At 42.1% G+C, this 16774-nt stretch overlaps 1 protein-coding gene across 3 annotated transcripts in view; it reads left to right on the forward strand.

Moving 5' to 3' along the window:
- Nucleotides 1-14406, forward strand: part of VTCN1 (V-set domain containing T cell activation inhibitor 1) — a 57786-nt gene extending 43380 nt beyond the window's left edge. For 2 of the 3 annotated variants that reach the window (XM_047724628.1, XM_047724630.1), the window contains 4 exons: nt 1364-1711; nt 4701-4979; nt 10186-10355; nt 13508-14404. In XM_047724628.1, coding sequence (XP_047580584.1) covers nt 1364-1711; nt 4701-4979; nt 10186-10310 — 752 coding nt within the window. In that variant the 3' untranslated portion in view covers nt 10311-10355; nt 13508-14404. Of the gene's footprint in view, nt 1-1363; nt 1712-4700; nt 4980-10185; nt 10356-12801 lie in introns of all 3 variants that reach the window. The other variant, XM_047724629.1, reaches the window with a different exon arrangement.
- The last annotated feature ends 2368 nt before the right edge of the window (nt 14407-16774 follow it).

Raw genomic sequence — 16774 nt, forward strand, 5'->3', positions numbered from 1 at the left:
AGTTGAGAAGTACTCAGGACCCATCAATTTGGACTTCTTGGGTTGTAAGAAAGAGAAGTTTGTGCATACTGTTTTAATATAAAGTGTTTGTGTAAAGGATACTCCGAAATTGGGACAGGAACTAGACTTGAAAATCCTCAGGATCTAAGACAGCTCTAGGGATGGAGGACTCTCTTCATCTTTCTCTCTCATGTTCTCTCCCCCATACTTTTTTCCAACTGCTCCACTCTCGTCTTGGGCTCAAATACCCTTCCTCTCCTTCACTGCATATCCAATCACAGAATGAGCCTCTCAAGAAGATTCAGTTAATTGCATTACCCTCCTATAGGCATCCCCAGCCAGCAGTGTCCAGTGAGGAAAGAACAGTTGCTTCACAGACTACCCAGGCCATCCACTGGGCAATTGAGGGAGAGGTCGTGGACATGGCTGGCATTATAATTAATATTTCTACTGGTGGTATGTTTGGAGAGGAGGAGGTGACTTCTATCTTAAGCCAAAAATCAATTTAAGTACCATTCTTCATTATACCATCACTCTTACTATACCTTTTTATTTTTTAAAGATTTTATTTATTTATTTGAGAGAGAATGAGAGAGTGCATGAGAGGGGGAAGGGCAGAGGGAGAAGCAGACCCCATGCTGAGCAGGGGGCCCAGTGGGGGGCTCTCTCCCAGAACTCCAGGATCATGACCTGAGCTGAAGACAGCAGCTCAACCAACTGAGCCACCCAGGCACCCCACTCTTAATATACTCTTGACCAAGACACTTATCTTGTCATTGGTTTCTTCACCATTTAAATGGAGATACAAGTAACAGCCCTTTAGAATTTAGCATTCTTTCAAATTGCTAGCCACATTTAGTTAACACGAGGTTTCACTTCTGGGCCACTTCTGCTTAACTAGGAATAACAATACCTTATGTGTGTAATTACAGTTTGCAAATCAAGTTCACATCCATTTGATTTGATCCTCACGAGAACCCTTTAAGGTAGGTAAGACAGATAATACTGCCTCCATCTTTCTGAGACCCAGATAGGTTACATGACTTTTTCAAGGCCACACAGCTACCAGATGACAAAGCCAGGACTTGAATTCTCATCTTCAAACTCCAAGTTCTTTATGTTCTCTCCTTGGTGCCTCTCAAGAGTTGGGTTGCTTGTTCTCAAGGAGCAGATCAGCTGTAGACTCAAGATTACTGTCTTCCTGTTCTTTCTGTTCTTATGTCTTCTTTTCTTTATGCCTCTCCTGTTCTTCTATATTTCCAGTTTATTACAGAAGTCTCTGTTTGGCCTTTGGTAACGAAGGGTTTGGCTGTAGACATTCAAAAACTTCCCTGGGCGTTGACTCTTGCTTCCTGAATTGCAGGGAGACACTCCATTACAGTCACTACTCTGACCTCAGCAGGAAACATCGGGGAGGATGGAATCCTGAGTTGCACTTTTGAACCTGACATCAAACTTTCTGATATTGTGATACAGTGGCTGAAGGAAGGTGTTATAGGCTTGGTACATGAGTTCAAAGAAGGCAAAGATGACCTGTCAGACCAAGATGAAATGTTCAGAGGCCGGACAGCAGTGTTTGCTGATCAAGTGATAGGTGGCAATGCCTCTCTGAGGCTGAAGAACGTGCAACTCACAGATGCTGGCACCTACCAATGTTACATCATCACCTCCAAAGGCAAGGGGAATGCTAATCTTGAGTATAGAACTGGAGGTGAGTTACTTTTGGAAAGGGGGAAAGAGAGCGTCCAAAGGTATATGGGGCTAAAGACAATGGGTTGCTGCTGAAATATGTTATCCTCATGAGTGACCAAGAAGACAAAGACCATCCTTGCCAGCAGCCATCTTTGCTGTCCAAGACCCACACCCACTCCAAAAATAGCCCCCTTATAAGATTAGGTCTTAAAATCTTCTGTTCTGGACTCTAGTCTTCTCTGGATTTTCAGGTATATTCTCTGAAATATTTTACCAAAATAAATGTGGTCTCCTTTATGGTATACCGCCTTTGTTGTTGCTGGTAAGAGAAACCTATGATCTGGTCTGAGACTGTTCTATGCTAAGCAGGCCCTAGCCCAAGTCTGAAATCAGCACCTCCTGGGACTCATGGCAATGGAACCCATTTTAGGAAAAGTTCAAAGGGAACTAACCAAAAACAATATTGTTCTATAAACTCACTAATCCTCCCCCAGTGAAATCCACCCTTCCTTATCAACTCAGCTTGGTGAATTTATGTATAAGAAATTCAGGTTGGGGCGCCTGGGTGGCTCGGTGGGTTAAGCCTCTGCCTTCGGCTCAGGTCATAATTTCAGGGTCCTGCGATTGAGCTGCTGCCTGGGCTCTCTGCTCAGCAGGGAGCCTGCTTCCCCCCTCTCTCTGCCTGCCTCTCTGCCTACTGTGATCTCTCTCTCTGTGTCAAATAAATAAATAAAATCTTTTAAAGAAAGAAAGAAAGAAAGAAAGAAAGAAGGAAAGAAAGAAAGAAAAAGAAACTAACTCAGGTACTGTGAGGAGTAAAAAAAGGATAAAGAAAACCAGATGATGGTCCCTCCTCTTGCAGAGCTCATAGAACACAGCTTATAGAGTTGAGGAGAGGGATCACATCCAGATGCATAGGGAGGGAAGGGATTGGAGAGCCCCCATGGAGAATCTGGCATTTAAGAAAGGACTTACAAATAGGCAGAAAGTATCCTGAGGCCTCCTGGCCTACACTAGTCTACACTGGCCTTCCTTGGACACTTTATGACATGTGTTTCTACAGATGTAGAGCCAGACCTAGGCAAGTACTGGGACCTGGGCAAGGCAAATTCACTGACCCTCAGTTTATTCATCTTAAGATGGGGATTAATAGGGTCATGTCAAAGGGACACTGGAGCCAATTCAAAGGGCTTCCAATGGCAAAGCTGGAACAATCTGAGCAACAAAACAAACCACATGGTAGTAAATGAGAACTCCAAGTATAAAACAAATACACATGAACATTTTGTGATCAACTTTATCAACTTCCATAAACATGAGGGAGATGACACAAATCTTCCTTACAGATAAATTCCAAATAATGTATTTAGATCTCCCCACTCCAGGAAGTGGAGCTTAGAACAACCTCCCTTCCCCTTGACCACACTCCGGGTGTGTTTTTCTCAGTGAAGTCCAGCTTCCAGAGAAACCTGGCAAATACTGCCTCAGCCAGGTGATCAAAGTTAACATCGTCAATGATTAAGTCATGTCAACAGTATGCATTCTTATGTGATATGATGAGAAGGGCACTTTTCCTTCTATGGCCTTCCTCTCCAAAACCCATAGCCTCAATCTAATCATGGGAAAAACCCCAGACAAATTCCAGTAGAGGTTGGGGCAACAACAAAATACCTGACCTGGACCACTCAGACCGTCAAGATCATGAAAAACATGGAAAGACTGAGAAACTGACACAGACCAGAGGAACCTAAGAGGACATGCCAATTAAATGCAATATGGGATCCTGAGAAGAAAAAGGACATGAGTGGAAAAACTGGTAAAATACAGATGAAGTCTGGAGATGAGTTAGTAGTTATATATCAGTGATGGTTTCTGGGTTTTGACAAATATACCATGGTTAAGATGTTAACATTAGGGAAAACAGTGAGGTATATATAAGAACTCTCTGTGCTATCTTGGCAATGTTTCTGCAAATCTAAAATCATTCCAAAATTAAAAGCTTGTTTTTTAAATGCTGATAAGACAGATCCCTAGAACTGTAGTGAGGATCAAATGAAATAATGTCTGGAATTTGGCACCTGGCAAGGAATGCACCCTCAATAAATGGTGGTTCATTATTATGTACTCTCAGCAACTTACATCATCTCCCAGGAGTTCATTCCCTGCCTGCTGTGAGCAGATGAGTCTCCTCTCCCCTGCTACATGGAAGATTCTCTAAGGGCAGATGAAGGCTTTCCTTTCACCACTCACTCAGTCCCAGCACAGTCCCAGGCAAACGAAAGTGCCAAATAAATTGATAACTTGGATCTTGCCATTTGGCATAATAAGCATTTTATAGTCAAAAGTCCAGGTTTTAACATTTTTCCACAAATGTCTCATTGCCAGGATATCAGAGGAAACTAGTCTTAATTTCAAAGTTCATGTACCTCCCCAGTAAGGAGGATTATCTTAGAAGAAAACAAATGACTGTCTCTACCCCTGGATACCAGGGCTGGAGAGTCTCCACCCAAGCAAAATCCAAACCCCTGTGATGACAAGTCCTGTGTATGGAATTTCTGTGGGTGACGGGTGAATGCTGTTTGTTTTTTCCTTCTCCCTCTGCCTCCCCACCCTAACTTTATCCTCCAGGCAGAAAAATACATAACATCCAAGAGGCTTCACAGGTGCCTGAGAAAATGCCCCAAATCCTTAAGGAATAAACATTTTGTGATCAACTTTATCCCTTATCTTTAAGGGATGAACTGGAACTCCTCTTAGTTGGAGAAATTTGTTATAACAATTATACCTAGAACTTAGGTCCTTGGAGTTTGTGATTTTTGTCAAAGGGTTATACAAGTCATTATTTGCATCTATAATACAATGGGCCATACACAGGCAGCCCATTGGGGAAGTACTGAGTCACTTCAGTGGTGGAAATGACTGTGTTTTTAAGACCTAGCTCTTCAAAGGCTATATTGTTTTATCTGTATGACCTTGACATCTGTCCCTTTTGACTTTCATCCCTGCAGCCTTCAGCATCCCAGAGGTGAATGTGGACTATAATGCCAGCTCAGAGAGCTTACGGTGTGAGGCTCCCCGATGGTTCCCCCAGCCTACAGTGGTCTGGGCATCCCAAGTTGACCAGGGAGCCAACTTCTCAGGGGTCTCCAATACCAGCTTTGAGTTGAACCCTGAGAATGTGACCATGAAGGTTGTGTCTGTACTCTACAATGTCACAATCAACAACACATACTCCTGTATGATTGAGAACAACATTGCCAAAGCCACAGGGGATATCAAAGTGACAGGTGGGTTTCTCCACACTTTTTGCATGGTTTATTGGGCTAAAATCAAATACAAATTAAAATCTAATTGGTTTAACAGATATATTATGTATTGGGGCATAGAAAGCTTGAGAGTCCTCTTCATGGAGAGCTTGATCACAATTGCAATTGGGACTGAATTACATAAGACTAACACGAAACAATATTTATGGAATACAGGTCAAAAATCACAATGAGGCTTATCTTGTAAGCCTTCTCATGGACTCGGTGGGGATGGATGCCTAGAGATCAGTGCTTAGGATTCTGTGGCCCTGTCTAACTCAGAAGGACTGCTTTGGTGAAGCAATGGGGGAAATGACAATCATTTGACATCTTTTATATATTCAGTTGGTGATCTATGTCCCAAGTCCCCCACCCAAAACTGATTTGGTTCTAGCCTGCCTTTGAGAAGACTTTCGATCTGAAGACTAAAAATCTTAGGCTCCAACTCCGACTTATTCAGCCCATCTAGGACTGGCTCACGATCCCATTAATATTGGCCCAGCATTAATCAGAAAGCTCCAGATTGAACTGGCCTCCCAGACTAAAAGAGTAGGACTCCAAGAGGCCCAGCACCCTAGTTTCTCTGCTTCAGTGTATAAAAAAGCTAGGGTTGAGCTAGTGTCAAGAAAATGTACAGACTGGATTATGACTTTTAAGACCATCCCTACTGCAGCTGAATTAAATTCAGTCTATAGTGGAGGGAGTATGTCAGGAGAACTGCTATTTTATATCAATCCCAGAACTAGGTGGAATACCTTGAACATTTAAGTGCCCTATAAATATTTGCTGAATTTAACTGCATAAATCATATTTTTGTCAGCTTACTTTTTAATTTAAAAGTACATATATTAAAAGGAAACCTATGAAATGGGAGAAAGTATTTGCAAATCATATATCTGATATCCAGAATACATGAAAAATTCTTACAACTTAACTACAAAAAAATCAAATAACCCAATTTTTAAAAAATGCACAAAGAAGAAGATAAACAAATGGCCAACAAACATATGAAAAGATGTTTGATATCACTAATCATCAGAGAAATGCAAATCCAAATCACAGTATCACCTCACAAGCGTTAGGATAGCTACTATTACAAAAATAACAAAAACAAAAACAAAAACAAACAAAAAAAACAGAAAATAACAAGTATTGGTGAGGATATGAAGAAATTGGAACATTTTGCATGTGTTGATGAGATTGTAAAATGTTGCAACTGCTATGGAAAATAGTATGGAAATTTCTCAAAGAATTAAAAATAGAACTACCATATGATCTAACAATACCATATCTGTGTATATATCCCAAAGAAAGAGATAATCGTACACCCATGTTCATAGCAGCATGAGTCACAATAGCCAAGAGATGGAACCAACCCAAAATGTCTGTAGCAGATGAATGAATAAACTAAATGTGATATATTGGGGCATCTGGGTGGCTCAGTTGGTTGTGTCCAGCTCTCCATTTCAGCTCAGGTCATGATCTCAGGGTTGTGAGATAGAGTCCTAGGTCAAGCTCCACGCTGGGTGGGGAGCCTGCTTGAGATTCTTTCTGTGCCCTCCCCTCCTTCCCTCCCCAGCCCCACCCCAACTCAGACACACACTCTCTCTTAAGAAAAAAAAAAGGTGGTATATACATACAATGGAATATTATTCACCCTTAAAAAGGAAGGAAATTCTTTCACATGCTACAACATGAATAAATTTTCAGGGTATCATGCTAAGTGAAATAAGCCAGTGGTAGACAAATACTATATGATTCTACTTGAGATTCTACTTGATTCTACTTGAGATCTCTAGTCATTAAATTCATAGGAACAGAAAGTAGAATGGTGGTTACCAGCAGCTTGTGGGGGAGGGAAAAGCAAAGGGAGTTGTTTAACGGTATAGAGTTTCAGATTAAAATGAAAAAATTTTGGAAATGTTTCATAATAATGTGAATATGGTTAAAACTATTAAAACTATAAAATACTATAAAATATACTATACTATTATATATACTACATATATAATATACTATACTAATATAAAAATACTATACTATTAAAACTGTACACTTAAAATGATAAATATGGTAAATTTTATGTTTTTTATCACAATAAAAAAGTATCTAATAAAAAAATCATACATATGAGAAAAAGAGAGCTCTTCCACTATCCTGAGGAACAAACTGTTAACTAGTGAATAGGATGCTTTTAGTTGACTGTAACAAAAAACCAACTCAAATAACCCTAAGCTAAATGGAGAATTCAATAAAAGAGAATTAGTACATTTCATGAAACCAAGAACAGGAAGCACAATTTGGTTTCAGGAACTGCTGGAACCAGGAATTTAAATTCCATTGGGATTTTTAACCCTCTACTTTATTCTCTTGTTACTCTCTAATTTAATTTCTTCTGTTTTAGTCTATAGGGCAGAATGTGATTCCGAAGAGTTCCTAGTTTTAATAGTCTCTCTCACTCAATAGAGTAACAAGAGTGAGCCTTAATCCCACAGTCCTATTCCACATTCTCAGAAAGGCTCCAGTTGGGTCAGTTGCCCACACATAGATCAATGAGGCAGAACCTGATGGAAGGCCTTCCCTGAAGAAAAGGGGGAAATGAAGCATTGGGCATTTAGAAGGATAGGTGTTAATAGCAGTGTCTCAGTTCAAATCTCAATAAGTATCCCCAAACTGTATAACTAATGCCTTCCAATGGAAAGGATAATAACTGAACAAACCACAGAAATTGAGCACAACTTTGATTCAGTGAGCAGATTCTTCTTCCATACATGCTCATTGAATACGTTAGGACAAGTGTCCCATGTATCAGTGCTAGGACTAAATACAATATGGTAGCAAGACATAGCTCAAATTTCAGAAAATATTTGGTTCCAGCCTGCCTTTGAGAAGACTTTTCGATCCGAAGACTAAAAGTCTTAGGGTCCGACTCCGACTTATTTAGCTTTGCCACATACAAAGTAAGTGTATTTTTTAAACAATTGGATGAGATGGCGGAGTTTACATCCTATGTTCTTGGACTCTACTTCTAATTTAGGTCATTCATTCAGCAAGTATCTATTGTGTGCTAAATACGTACAATGCAATTTTTAAGTCCGATGATATGGAGGTGAATAGCATAATAGCCTAAATGTCCTAAGAGGAATGAATTCCAGTATAGATGTGGTGTCTAGGGGAAAGAATAGTTAATTATGACTGGCTGAGTAGAGGAGGCAGAGTTCAAGCTGGGCTTTGGAGAAGAGAATGGTTTTGTTAGAATAGGAAGGTATAAAGTCAGGAGCCTATGTGAGTGGTCCAGGGGAGAAATGATGAGGGCTTTAACTGAATGGCAATGGAAAAGAAAGAGGAAGAATCAAAAGCTAATGAAAAAAATCATCTTCGTGACACAAATATGAAGGACAAGAGAAAGAGGAAGCCAATATGGGTCTGATATTTCTACCCCGGGTGCTTAGGAGGTTAGTGATGCTAGCAAACCAAAATTAAAATAGGAGAAGCAACATGGAGTTGAGGATTTGGCGAGGAGTCGGGAGGCGTCCATCGTGCATGTAGGTAGAGATGTCCAACGCTTACAACACATTACCCAGCATATGACAGCATTCTCCCCATAAACTTCAACCCTCCTCTACATATTTCCTTCCACGAGAAAGGATTCCCATCCATGTAACCCTTCTAGGCTCTCTCATCTCCCTTCTTCCCCTCCTCCCCAGAGCGGGAGGAGTTAATTTATCTGATTAGTGACCTTAGTAGAAGAAGTTAGACACAAAGAGTTTGGCTCCTTTTACCTTTTCTCTCCAGCTAACCCTCAGAAAGTCTGCTCCCCCAAGCCATCAGTTCCTAGAAGCAGAATCTGTCCTTGCAGCAGGAAGCCTGCCCCAGTCTGGTGCTGCCCGTCACTGGGAAGGTCTGGGCTGCAGCCCATCTACCTGCAGATAAAGCTTCATCTTTTATTATCACACTTAACCAGTGATAAGTGGTTATGTGATATTATCACACTTAACCAGCCTTCCAGTTGCCTCATTCTTTTTTTTTTAAGATTTTATTTATTTATTTGACAGAGAGAGATCACAAGTAGACGGAGAGGAAGGCAGAGAGAGAGAGAGAGAGGGAAGCAGGCTTCTTGCTGAGCAGAGAGCCCGATGCGGGACTCGATCCCAGGACCCTGAGATCATGACCTGAGCCGAAGGCAGCGGCTTAACCCACTGAGCCACCCAGGCGCCCCAAGTTGCCTCATTCTTGTTGTCTTACCCTTTAACTGGTTTAGAACTCAGGTGGGGAAAAGGGTATTACTTACTGGACTCTTTTGAACCCCAACAGCAGCTGCCCCAAAATATTTACTGAATAATTAAGTTTTTAATGGACATATACAGTGGCAACCATAAATCCAGATGTGGAACTCAGGACAGAGCTCAGACTAAGAAGGTGGGTTTGGAGACGGTCAGCTTAATGGAAGTCATGCTTATTGGGCTTGAGTGGGGTCCCTCTATTGTTACAGGTGATACCTGTTGGGTGCTTATTACATGCGAGGTCCTGTTGTACCTCAGGGCTTTACACCCTCAAAACGACTCTGTGAAGCCCACTATCATCTTAGCCTTATTTTCTAGGTAAAGAAAATGAGGCACGTTTAAGTTGAATAACCTGCCTATGGTCACACAGCTAATAAAAGTCAAAGCTGAAATGAATTAAATGAGATTGGATTGTCTAAGCAGCAAATACAGTAAAAGAAGAGTGGTCTCATTCCTTCACTTCTCCCTTTCTGGGCTTCAAAATGGGAACAATACTTTCACATCGCCTTGTAGTGGTATGAAGCAAATGACCCAGACCTGTAAAGGTCACTGCCTACAGGAAAAAAAATGTGTCTGAAACCAAGGACTGGCCATGACCGCTTACCCTATTCTTTTTTTGGTAAGCAGTAACAATCTCTTTATTGGTCTAGTTTCTCATTTGGCTGAGTGTTCATGGGAGTGGATAACAGAATGGAACTTCTTTTGAAGAAAGAGAAAGCTCTGATTTTAAGCCAGTTACAGAAAGGTAGAGAATAGGGTACAAAATTGCCCCCAAATGGGGGTAAAAAGTTGTATTAGAAACAACTTATTCTGTTCTTCAGGTACTTTTCTTTGCCAAGCAGCCACGTGAAGAAGACATCCAGCTTTTCCTCTGTGACCCTGAACTTTTTTCTCTCCCTTTGCAGACTCTGAGATTAAAAGGCGGAGTCACCTACAGCTGCTGAACTCAAAGGCGTCCCTGGGTGTCTCTTCTTTCTTTGCCATCAGCTGGGTACTCCTGCCTCTCTCCCCTTACCTGATGCTAAAATAATGTCCTCTGGCCACACAGAAACATGCAAAGTCATTGGTATGACAGGTGAGATGAGTCACGAATGGTGTGGGGATTGGATCTGTGTGTGCTGTGTTCCTAACAAGAGTCAAACAACCTCCAGCAACAGCCTCAGAAAGAAACATTTGATAATGCCTGGTCTTGTGAAAGGTAAATATGTAAATATGTGTGAACAAAGAGTGTAGATCTCATCGATACACTTACAGCAAAAACAACTCTGCAAGTCAAATATTTGTGCAAATTCAAACATCTTTTCTTTTACCAAGTTATCTAGCCACAAGGCAAAAAGAGAAAGAGAAAGAGATGCTTAGCCCTGAGAGTTCCTCTGGATTTCACGGTTATCTTATAAAGCCTCAGGACACGCATATACTCACACAAGTGACTTCCTCCTAGCCCCTCAACAAAGCTCCTACTGACCAGAAGTTTGACAGATGACTCCCCAGCTGGCTCCCCGTGTTGAGACTTCTCTCTGTCACTTCAGTCCTCTGGCTCCAATTATTGGTAGGATATTGCTCCCCTAATATTCCTCTTGTATGGAGTCTGTGTGGCTGAGTTCATGAAGCTCCAGCCAGCACTACCCGATGACTCAGTGGCATCACCACAGTGCATCCGGGCTCGCAACCTTAGAGCTATTTCCAACCCCCTCTATCCTTGACATTCATTTGTTACCAGGCCCCATGGCATTTTCCTGGGTTGTCCCTCAGACCGACCCTAATCCAGCCTCCATTATTTCACACACGGCCTAGTTCTAAAACCCTGTACTTGCTTCTTCCTCTCCCTGTATCCACTGATAGGAAATAAGATGCCCCCCCCCAAAAAAATTTATTCCAATGCTATTTTCATCTCAGCATTCCTTTGCTCTGGAACCTAAGGTGACTCCCTGGGCACTCTGGTGTCAAAGTCCTCAGCCATGTGGTCCCAGCTCTCTTGAGTTTCTTTCCCTGTGCTTCCTGCTTCTCTCAGCTGCCTGCTCCGCTCTCTGGCCTTGCTCCCTCTCTCACTGCCCTTCCTGGAAGTCTCCTAGACTCGCTGGCAGTTCAAAGCCACACTTCCTTCACCCATTTCAATTAAGTGCTTCCCAGCTTATAGCCCACTCTCCCGATGGTCTGTTTCTTCCACATCCTCTTGGCATGCATGAATAATTCATGATATCTTACACTCTTGAAGGCACGTATATTCCTTGCCCAGATTGTTAAGTAGGGCAGGCAAAGATCTGTTGACCGCTTTTCCTTCTTTCTCCTGTTCTCCAAACACAACAGTGCAGCACAGAAAATGGATTCTTTATAAGGAAACCCACCAGTTCCCACCTCCATGGTTTTCAGCGGAGGGAGATTGCCCTGAGGAAACGCTCCCTTGAGGCTCCCACTAGCAGAAAAGGAACACTTTCTTCTTTCCTTGATTCCCCACGGCACTGTAAATGAATTTTTAACATTCTGCAACTAGATAATCTGACCTATAAAGTACGGCTTATTCATCTCTATCTTGTATTCCCTTTGAGCAGTAATTGGCAGCCTTTTTTAAAAGCCATGACATGCATGTAAAGCATGTTCACACATAGTATACATAGGTTATATACGGTTATCAGATTAGCTACAACCCCAACTCTTTCTCCATACAACTACAGAGGCATAACCTTAAATCAATTCTTAAAAAATAAATAAGTAGATCATTATCATTACTTGTAAAACCATAAGGAACTGTGAGGGAAGGTCATTGAAAAGATGTGACTGTCAGTTGACTCATGAGCTAGACCCAGGTGATCAGGTGCTCTTCACCTCCACCCCTGTCCTTGGGACAAGGATCCCACTTGTCTGTCTCGCTCCGAGAGGCTGCTCCAAGGACACAGCCTTGAGATAATATTGTGGTGTTGAGAACACCTTGCACAGTATATGTGATGGAACCTAGTAATGGCCCCTATATTAACTTTTACGACTTGTAAGGATGTACTTGTACTTGTCTTCTTGGTGCCCAGGACAAGCCCCGTGTATAAGTGACCTTTGCTTACTGAAACTGCCACCCACCAACCTGGAGTGGCCTGGAGTGGCCTGCCTCTTTCTTCTGTCTCTCCTTGCCCTACAAGTAAGGGGGTGTGGTTTCAGACTACTCCCAGGGAGCTCCTGGGAGGGTTGCGAATCAAACCGATGCTGAGCACAACATTTTAGGTCACATACATTCTTTGGTTGGACACTCAAGCAGAAGTCATCTTTCTACTTCTACCCAGGAGACTGCTCCTGGCTCATCTCTCTGTTCCTGTTTGCTCTAAGCATGATCCCCTTCCTGAAGAAGAGACTCAAGCCATCTCTTCCCCCAGCAACCCATGGTAGCATGTGCTCTTGATAGAACATCATCAAAATAACAGAAAAATGAGCCCATCTCTGAACAAACGATACCCTCATACAGGAACAGAGACAACTGGTTCTCCATAAATGTTTACTGAATGGTTGTAAAGACATCCTATTTGTGTTATTTTCAGAATCCCAGGAATCTGCAGAACTATTTCACAGTAAGATATGGCCTAGTTTTGTATTTCTGGGGGGAAATGAATTCATGTCTAGAGGTTTGGAATGAACAAATAAGATCAAGAAGCAAAAAAAAAAAAAAAAAAGTCAAAAGCAACCCACAGAAGACTCCAATATGAACCAGATAAATCTCTCTTCAAAGACATATATTAAAAGCTGGGAACATAATTCATCTGAACTGGATATGTGTTAGGACTAAGTCAATTGCAAGTGGAGACAAGTGGATCTCTGTATCTCAGGGACCTCCCCTTACTAACCAGCACCCCTCGCCAGCAACATCCAGGGATTGAGAGGATGGGATATTGCCTCTGACTTGTCTCTGAATCTTTATATTGCTATAATGTTGCTCTAAGTTCCCAGAAAGTTTTGACTTGCAATACCTCCACATTTTATAATCCATAAATTAAACCTCAGTAGATATAGTAAGAAGCTGCTAATTAGTTGCCACATCACAATTCAGAGGTAGTGATGGGTCAAATAACTCACCTTTCCTTAGGATGCTGCCAAAAGTACCTTGGAATCTCCTCCCACTTGACAAATGCTAAAGAAATGTGGGCACGGTCATAATTGTAACTTAAAACATGTAGTTGGGACACCCTGGTTTTCCAAATTATCCAAGCATCTTCTTTTTAAACAAACAAATGCCATTTGATTTCTCAGATGACGTGCATCCTTGAATGGTCTAGGAAAGGACCTCTCGTCATCGCTGTATACGGCATTATGTCAACATGAAGTGTCAGGCTCCGACTTGCTATCTTGCATGGACAGCGATAACCTCAGCTTTCAACAACATCTAGAGCAGTAGGACTCACCCAGTGTGATTTTTCACACTCCTCCCCACACACAGCGGACATCTGAAAATGTTTGGAGACAATTTTAATTGGCACAACTCAGGGGAGAGGGGAGGGTGCTAATGTTATGGATAGAACCCAGAGATGCTGTTCAAAATCCTACCATGTACAGCATTATCCACCCACAACAAAGAATTACCCAGCCCCAAATGTCAGTTCTCCAAAAGGATCTAGAAAAAAGGGAACTAACAAAACCGGTTTGCTTCCTACAGATAGGCACTATCCTCTGCCTCTTTGGCTGTTGTCTCAGCACAGAGAGCCAGAGCTCAGGCAGCCAGGAATTCCTGATGTGGTCATCTCTAGCAGGTTCCTTTCCCTTCATTCTAAGGTACAAATTAGGTTCTGTGAGAGCTGCCTGAGTTCTATCTCAATGTCTCTCGCTCCGAATTCTGATCTCAGGACCCTACTAGTCACAATTCCAATGAAGGTAACAAAAACATGTCCCCTCCTTGAAACACACAGAGACTTCTGAAAGTAGGGGCAGTGGGCCTTTGAAATGTCCGGGGAATAAAGCTTTGATCGAAAAGAATGTGTTGTTCACACCCCTCCCCCTTTCCATACTTTTCACATTTTGAGGTCTGCCTCCCTGGCACTTTGGACCCACCATGACTGTATTACATTTTGTTATAGAAAACTTAAGATTTTTGAGTTCTGACCATTCAAGAGAATGATTAAATGCACATTTCCTATACTGTTGTCTGCCTGGTTTGTCAAAGAAAGTAAGCATAAGATGGATAAAAAGCCATGGGTCAAGTTCTAAAGATTAGCAACTAGCATGTACAGACCTTCAATAAATGTTTGTTGAATGAAAAGATAATAAATAGGAGTGGCTAGGTCTACTTTCTTAAGGAAACTCCATAGGCTTTGCCAGCCTGCCCTGTGTGCATCTGGGAAAGATCTCAGTGGCTTGAGGCAGGTAATATTTGGGAGAACACATACAGGTAAACAAACCCATTGCTCTGGTGTCAAAAAACCTGATGTTTACTATTCAGGAATTACCAAATTCTCAAATCTTAGAGGCAAAGGACCTCAAAATCATCTTTCCTAGTCCTTTCACTTTTCAAATGAAGACCCAGAGGCCCAGGGTGAAGTGTATGTAACTTGCGGTCCTCAGATGACGTGACTTGCCAAAAATTGCACTGACAGTTGGTAGGGGGATAAAATCTATAGAAAATTTAATTGGCAAAGGGCAAATTCTCAGGGGACATTCAGAACAACTCTTCCCTGCTGTATTTCCAGCTTGGTCCCAATCAGCCTTTTGCAAGAAGGGACCAGTTTTGAACCAAACTGAAAAAGCAAACTGTAAGAGAATAAACATTCCCAACCCAGGTTCATTCTTTGGCCTTGTCCCTGAGCACATGGCAGATGCATTAGACAAACGTATTGTATCAGCTAAAGTGCAAGAACCAGAATATGAGGGGCGCCTGGGTAGCTCAGTGGGTTAAAGCCTCTGCCTTCGGCTCAGGGCATGATCTCAGGGTCCTGGGATAGAGCCCCACGTCGGGCTCTCTGCTCAGCAGGGAGCCTGCTTCCCCTTCTCTCTCTGCCTACCTCTCTGCCTACTTGTGATCTCTGTCTGTCAAATAAATAAATAAAATCTTAAAAAAAAAAAAAAAGAACCAGAATATGGCACACCACAAACATCTGGAGAAGCTCAAATCTGATGCCAGAGGCACATTTGACCAAACAAGTCAAACTTCAAGGTGAAGTATCAGCTCCCAGCTATCCCCAGGTTGTTTGAAGATTTGTTTTAAGTGCACAGTGACCTCAATCTGTGCATTATTAATCGAGGGAAAGGGTGTGCACAGTTCAATACTGCATAATAAAGCTTCAGCTTCACGGCATACATGGTATGCTTCGGTTCCACTGATGAAACGGAATTCCCAATCTCCCTCCGGCTGGGGAAGTCTCCACACATCCCACGGGCTGCTCTAATTCAGACTGTCTTACAATGTGCCTGAGCTCCTGCTCCTTCTGACTTTGTCTTGTTTCCTCTTTCACATCAGTCATCTCCAGGAGTTTCAGTATGAAAGCCATGAGTGAGAATTAACTGTCACAGAAACAGGAGCCTTAGCAATGCTCTCTACTGTCTTTTTTTGCATTCTACCTCCCCTCCAGCAAAAATTCTTTCCCCATGAAGCTGTTTCTGAGCAGTTTTATACAACATGATTTTACTCTTGTTTTTTGGTCTACGCACGCAATTTAGCACAAAATCGCACACTGTTTTGTCTATTGGTTTTCACTGCTGTGTACTTGGACTCCCTTGAAGATGATGACAAAATAAGGACGGGGGTCCAGGCAGGCAGCCCTTGGAAGTCTGCTCTTAGAAGAGGGTCAAACAGATACACGCAGGAAGCCTTGTTTCCTGAGACAAAGCAGTTAAATCTCAGCCTGGAAGGGGGCCCTGCACTTATCACTACAGGAGCCCCTATGTGTACTGAAAGGTATGGCTCCCCCAGAAAATTATATGTCTGCATCTTCTCAAAGTCATAACTTGACCTTCAGTGTTATCTTACCGCTTCGGTTCAAATCTAACCTTCTGGCCTAAAGAGTATCCTTAGCAGGTTCAGTTAGAAGGTCCCTTACCCAAAACCCTAAACAACATTTCAAATAAGAAATTTATGAATACCTTGGTCCTATATCCCTTCTTCATAACAAGCCAAAAGTGATGCTCCATTAATATGGTCTGTGAGCAGTTCATAGCAGAGGGAGACCATTTCCCTTCTCTTTGCCCTCTATATTTGCAGTTACCAAACACTATTTATAACTACTCATGTGTCATTCTAGCGAGAACAATTTAGGTTCTGACGGCTACAATTCCAGGACTTTATGGTACTTAATAGAACTTCGATGAGTTGGTTCAGGTTAGCCATATAGGACTCCAGTGGTGGATCCAGGCCTCACACCCAGGGTACCTGAGACTAGAAGTATAATAGTGTTACCGCATACATATAAGAGTTTCTATTGAGAGGGAGTGGTGCCCCAGAAGAAGCCAAGTCACAACCTGCTAAATGAGGATCTAGGAGAAAAATAATAGTTGTCTTCAGTTTCCTCTCCCTCCCCTTTTATCCATTTT

Source organism: Lutra lutra, chromosome 4 (assembly GCF_902655055.1).
Source record: "Lutra lutra chromosome 4, mLutLut1.2, whole genome shotgun sequence".
NCBI lineage: Eukaryota > Metazoa > Chordata > Mammalia > Carnivora > Mustelidae > Lutra > Lutra lutra.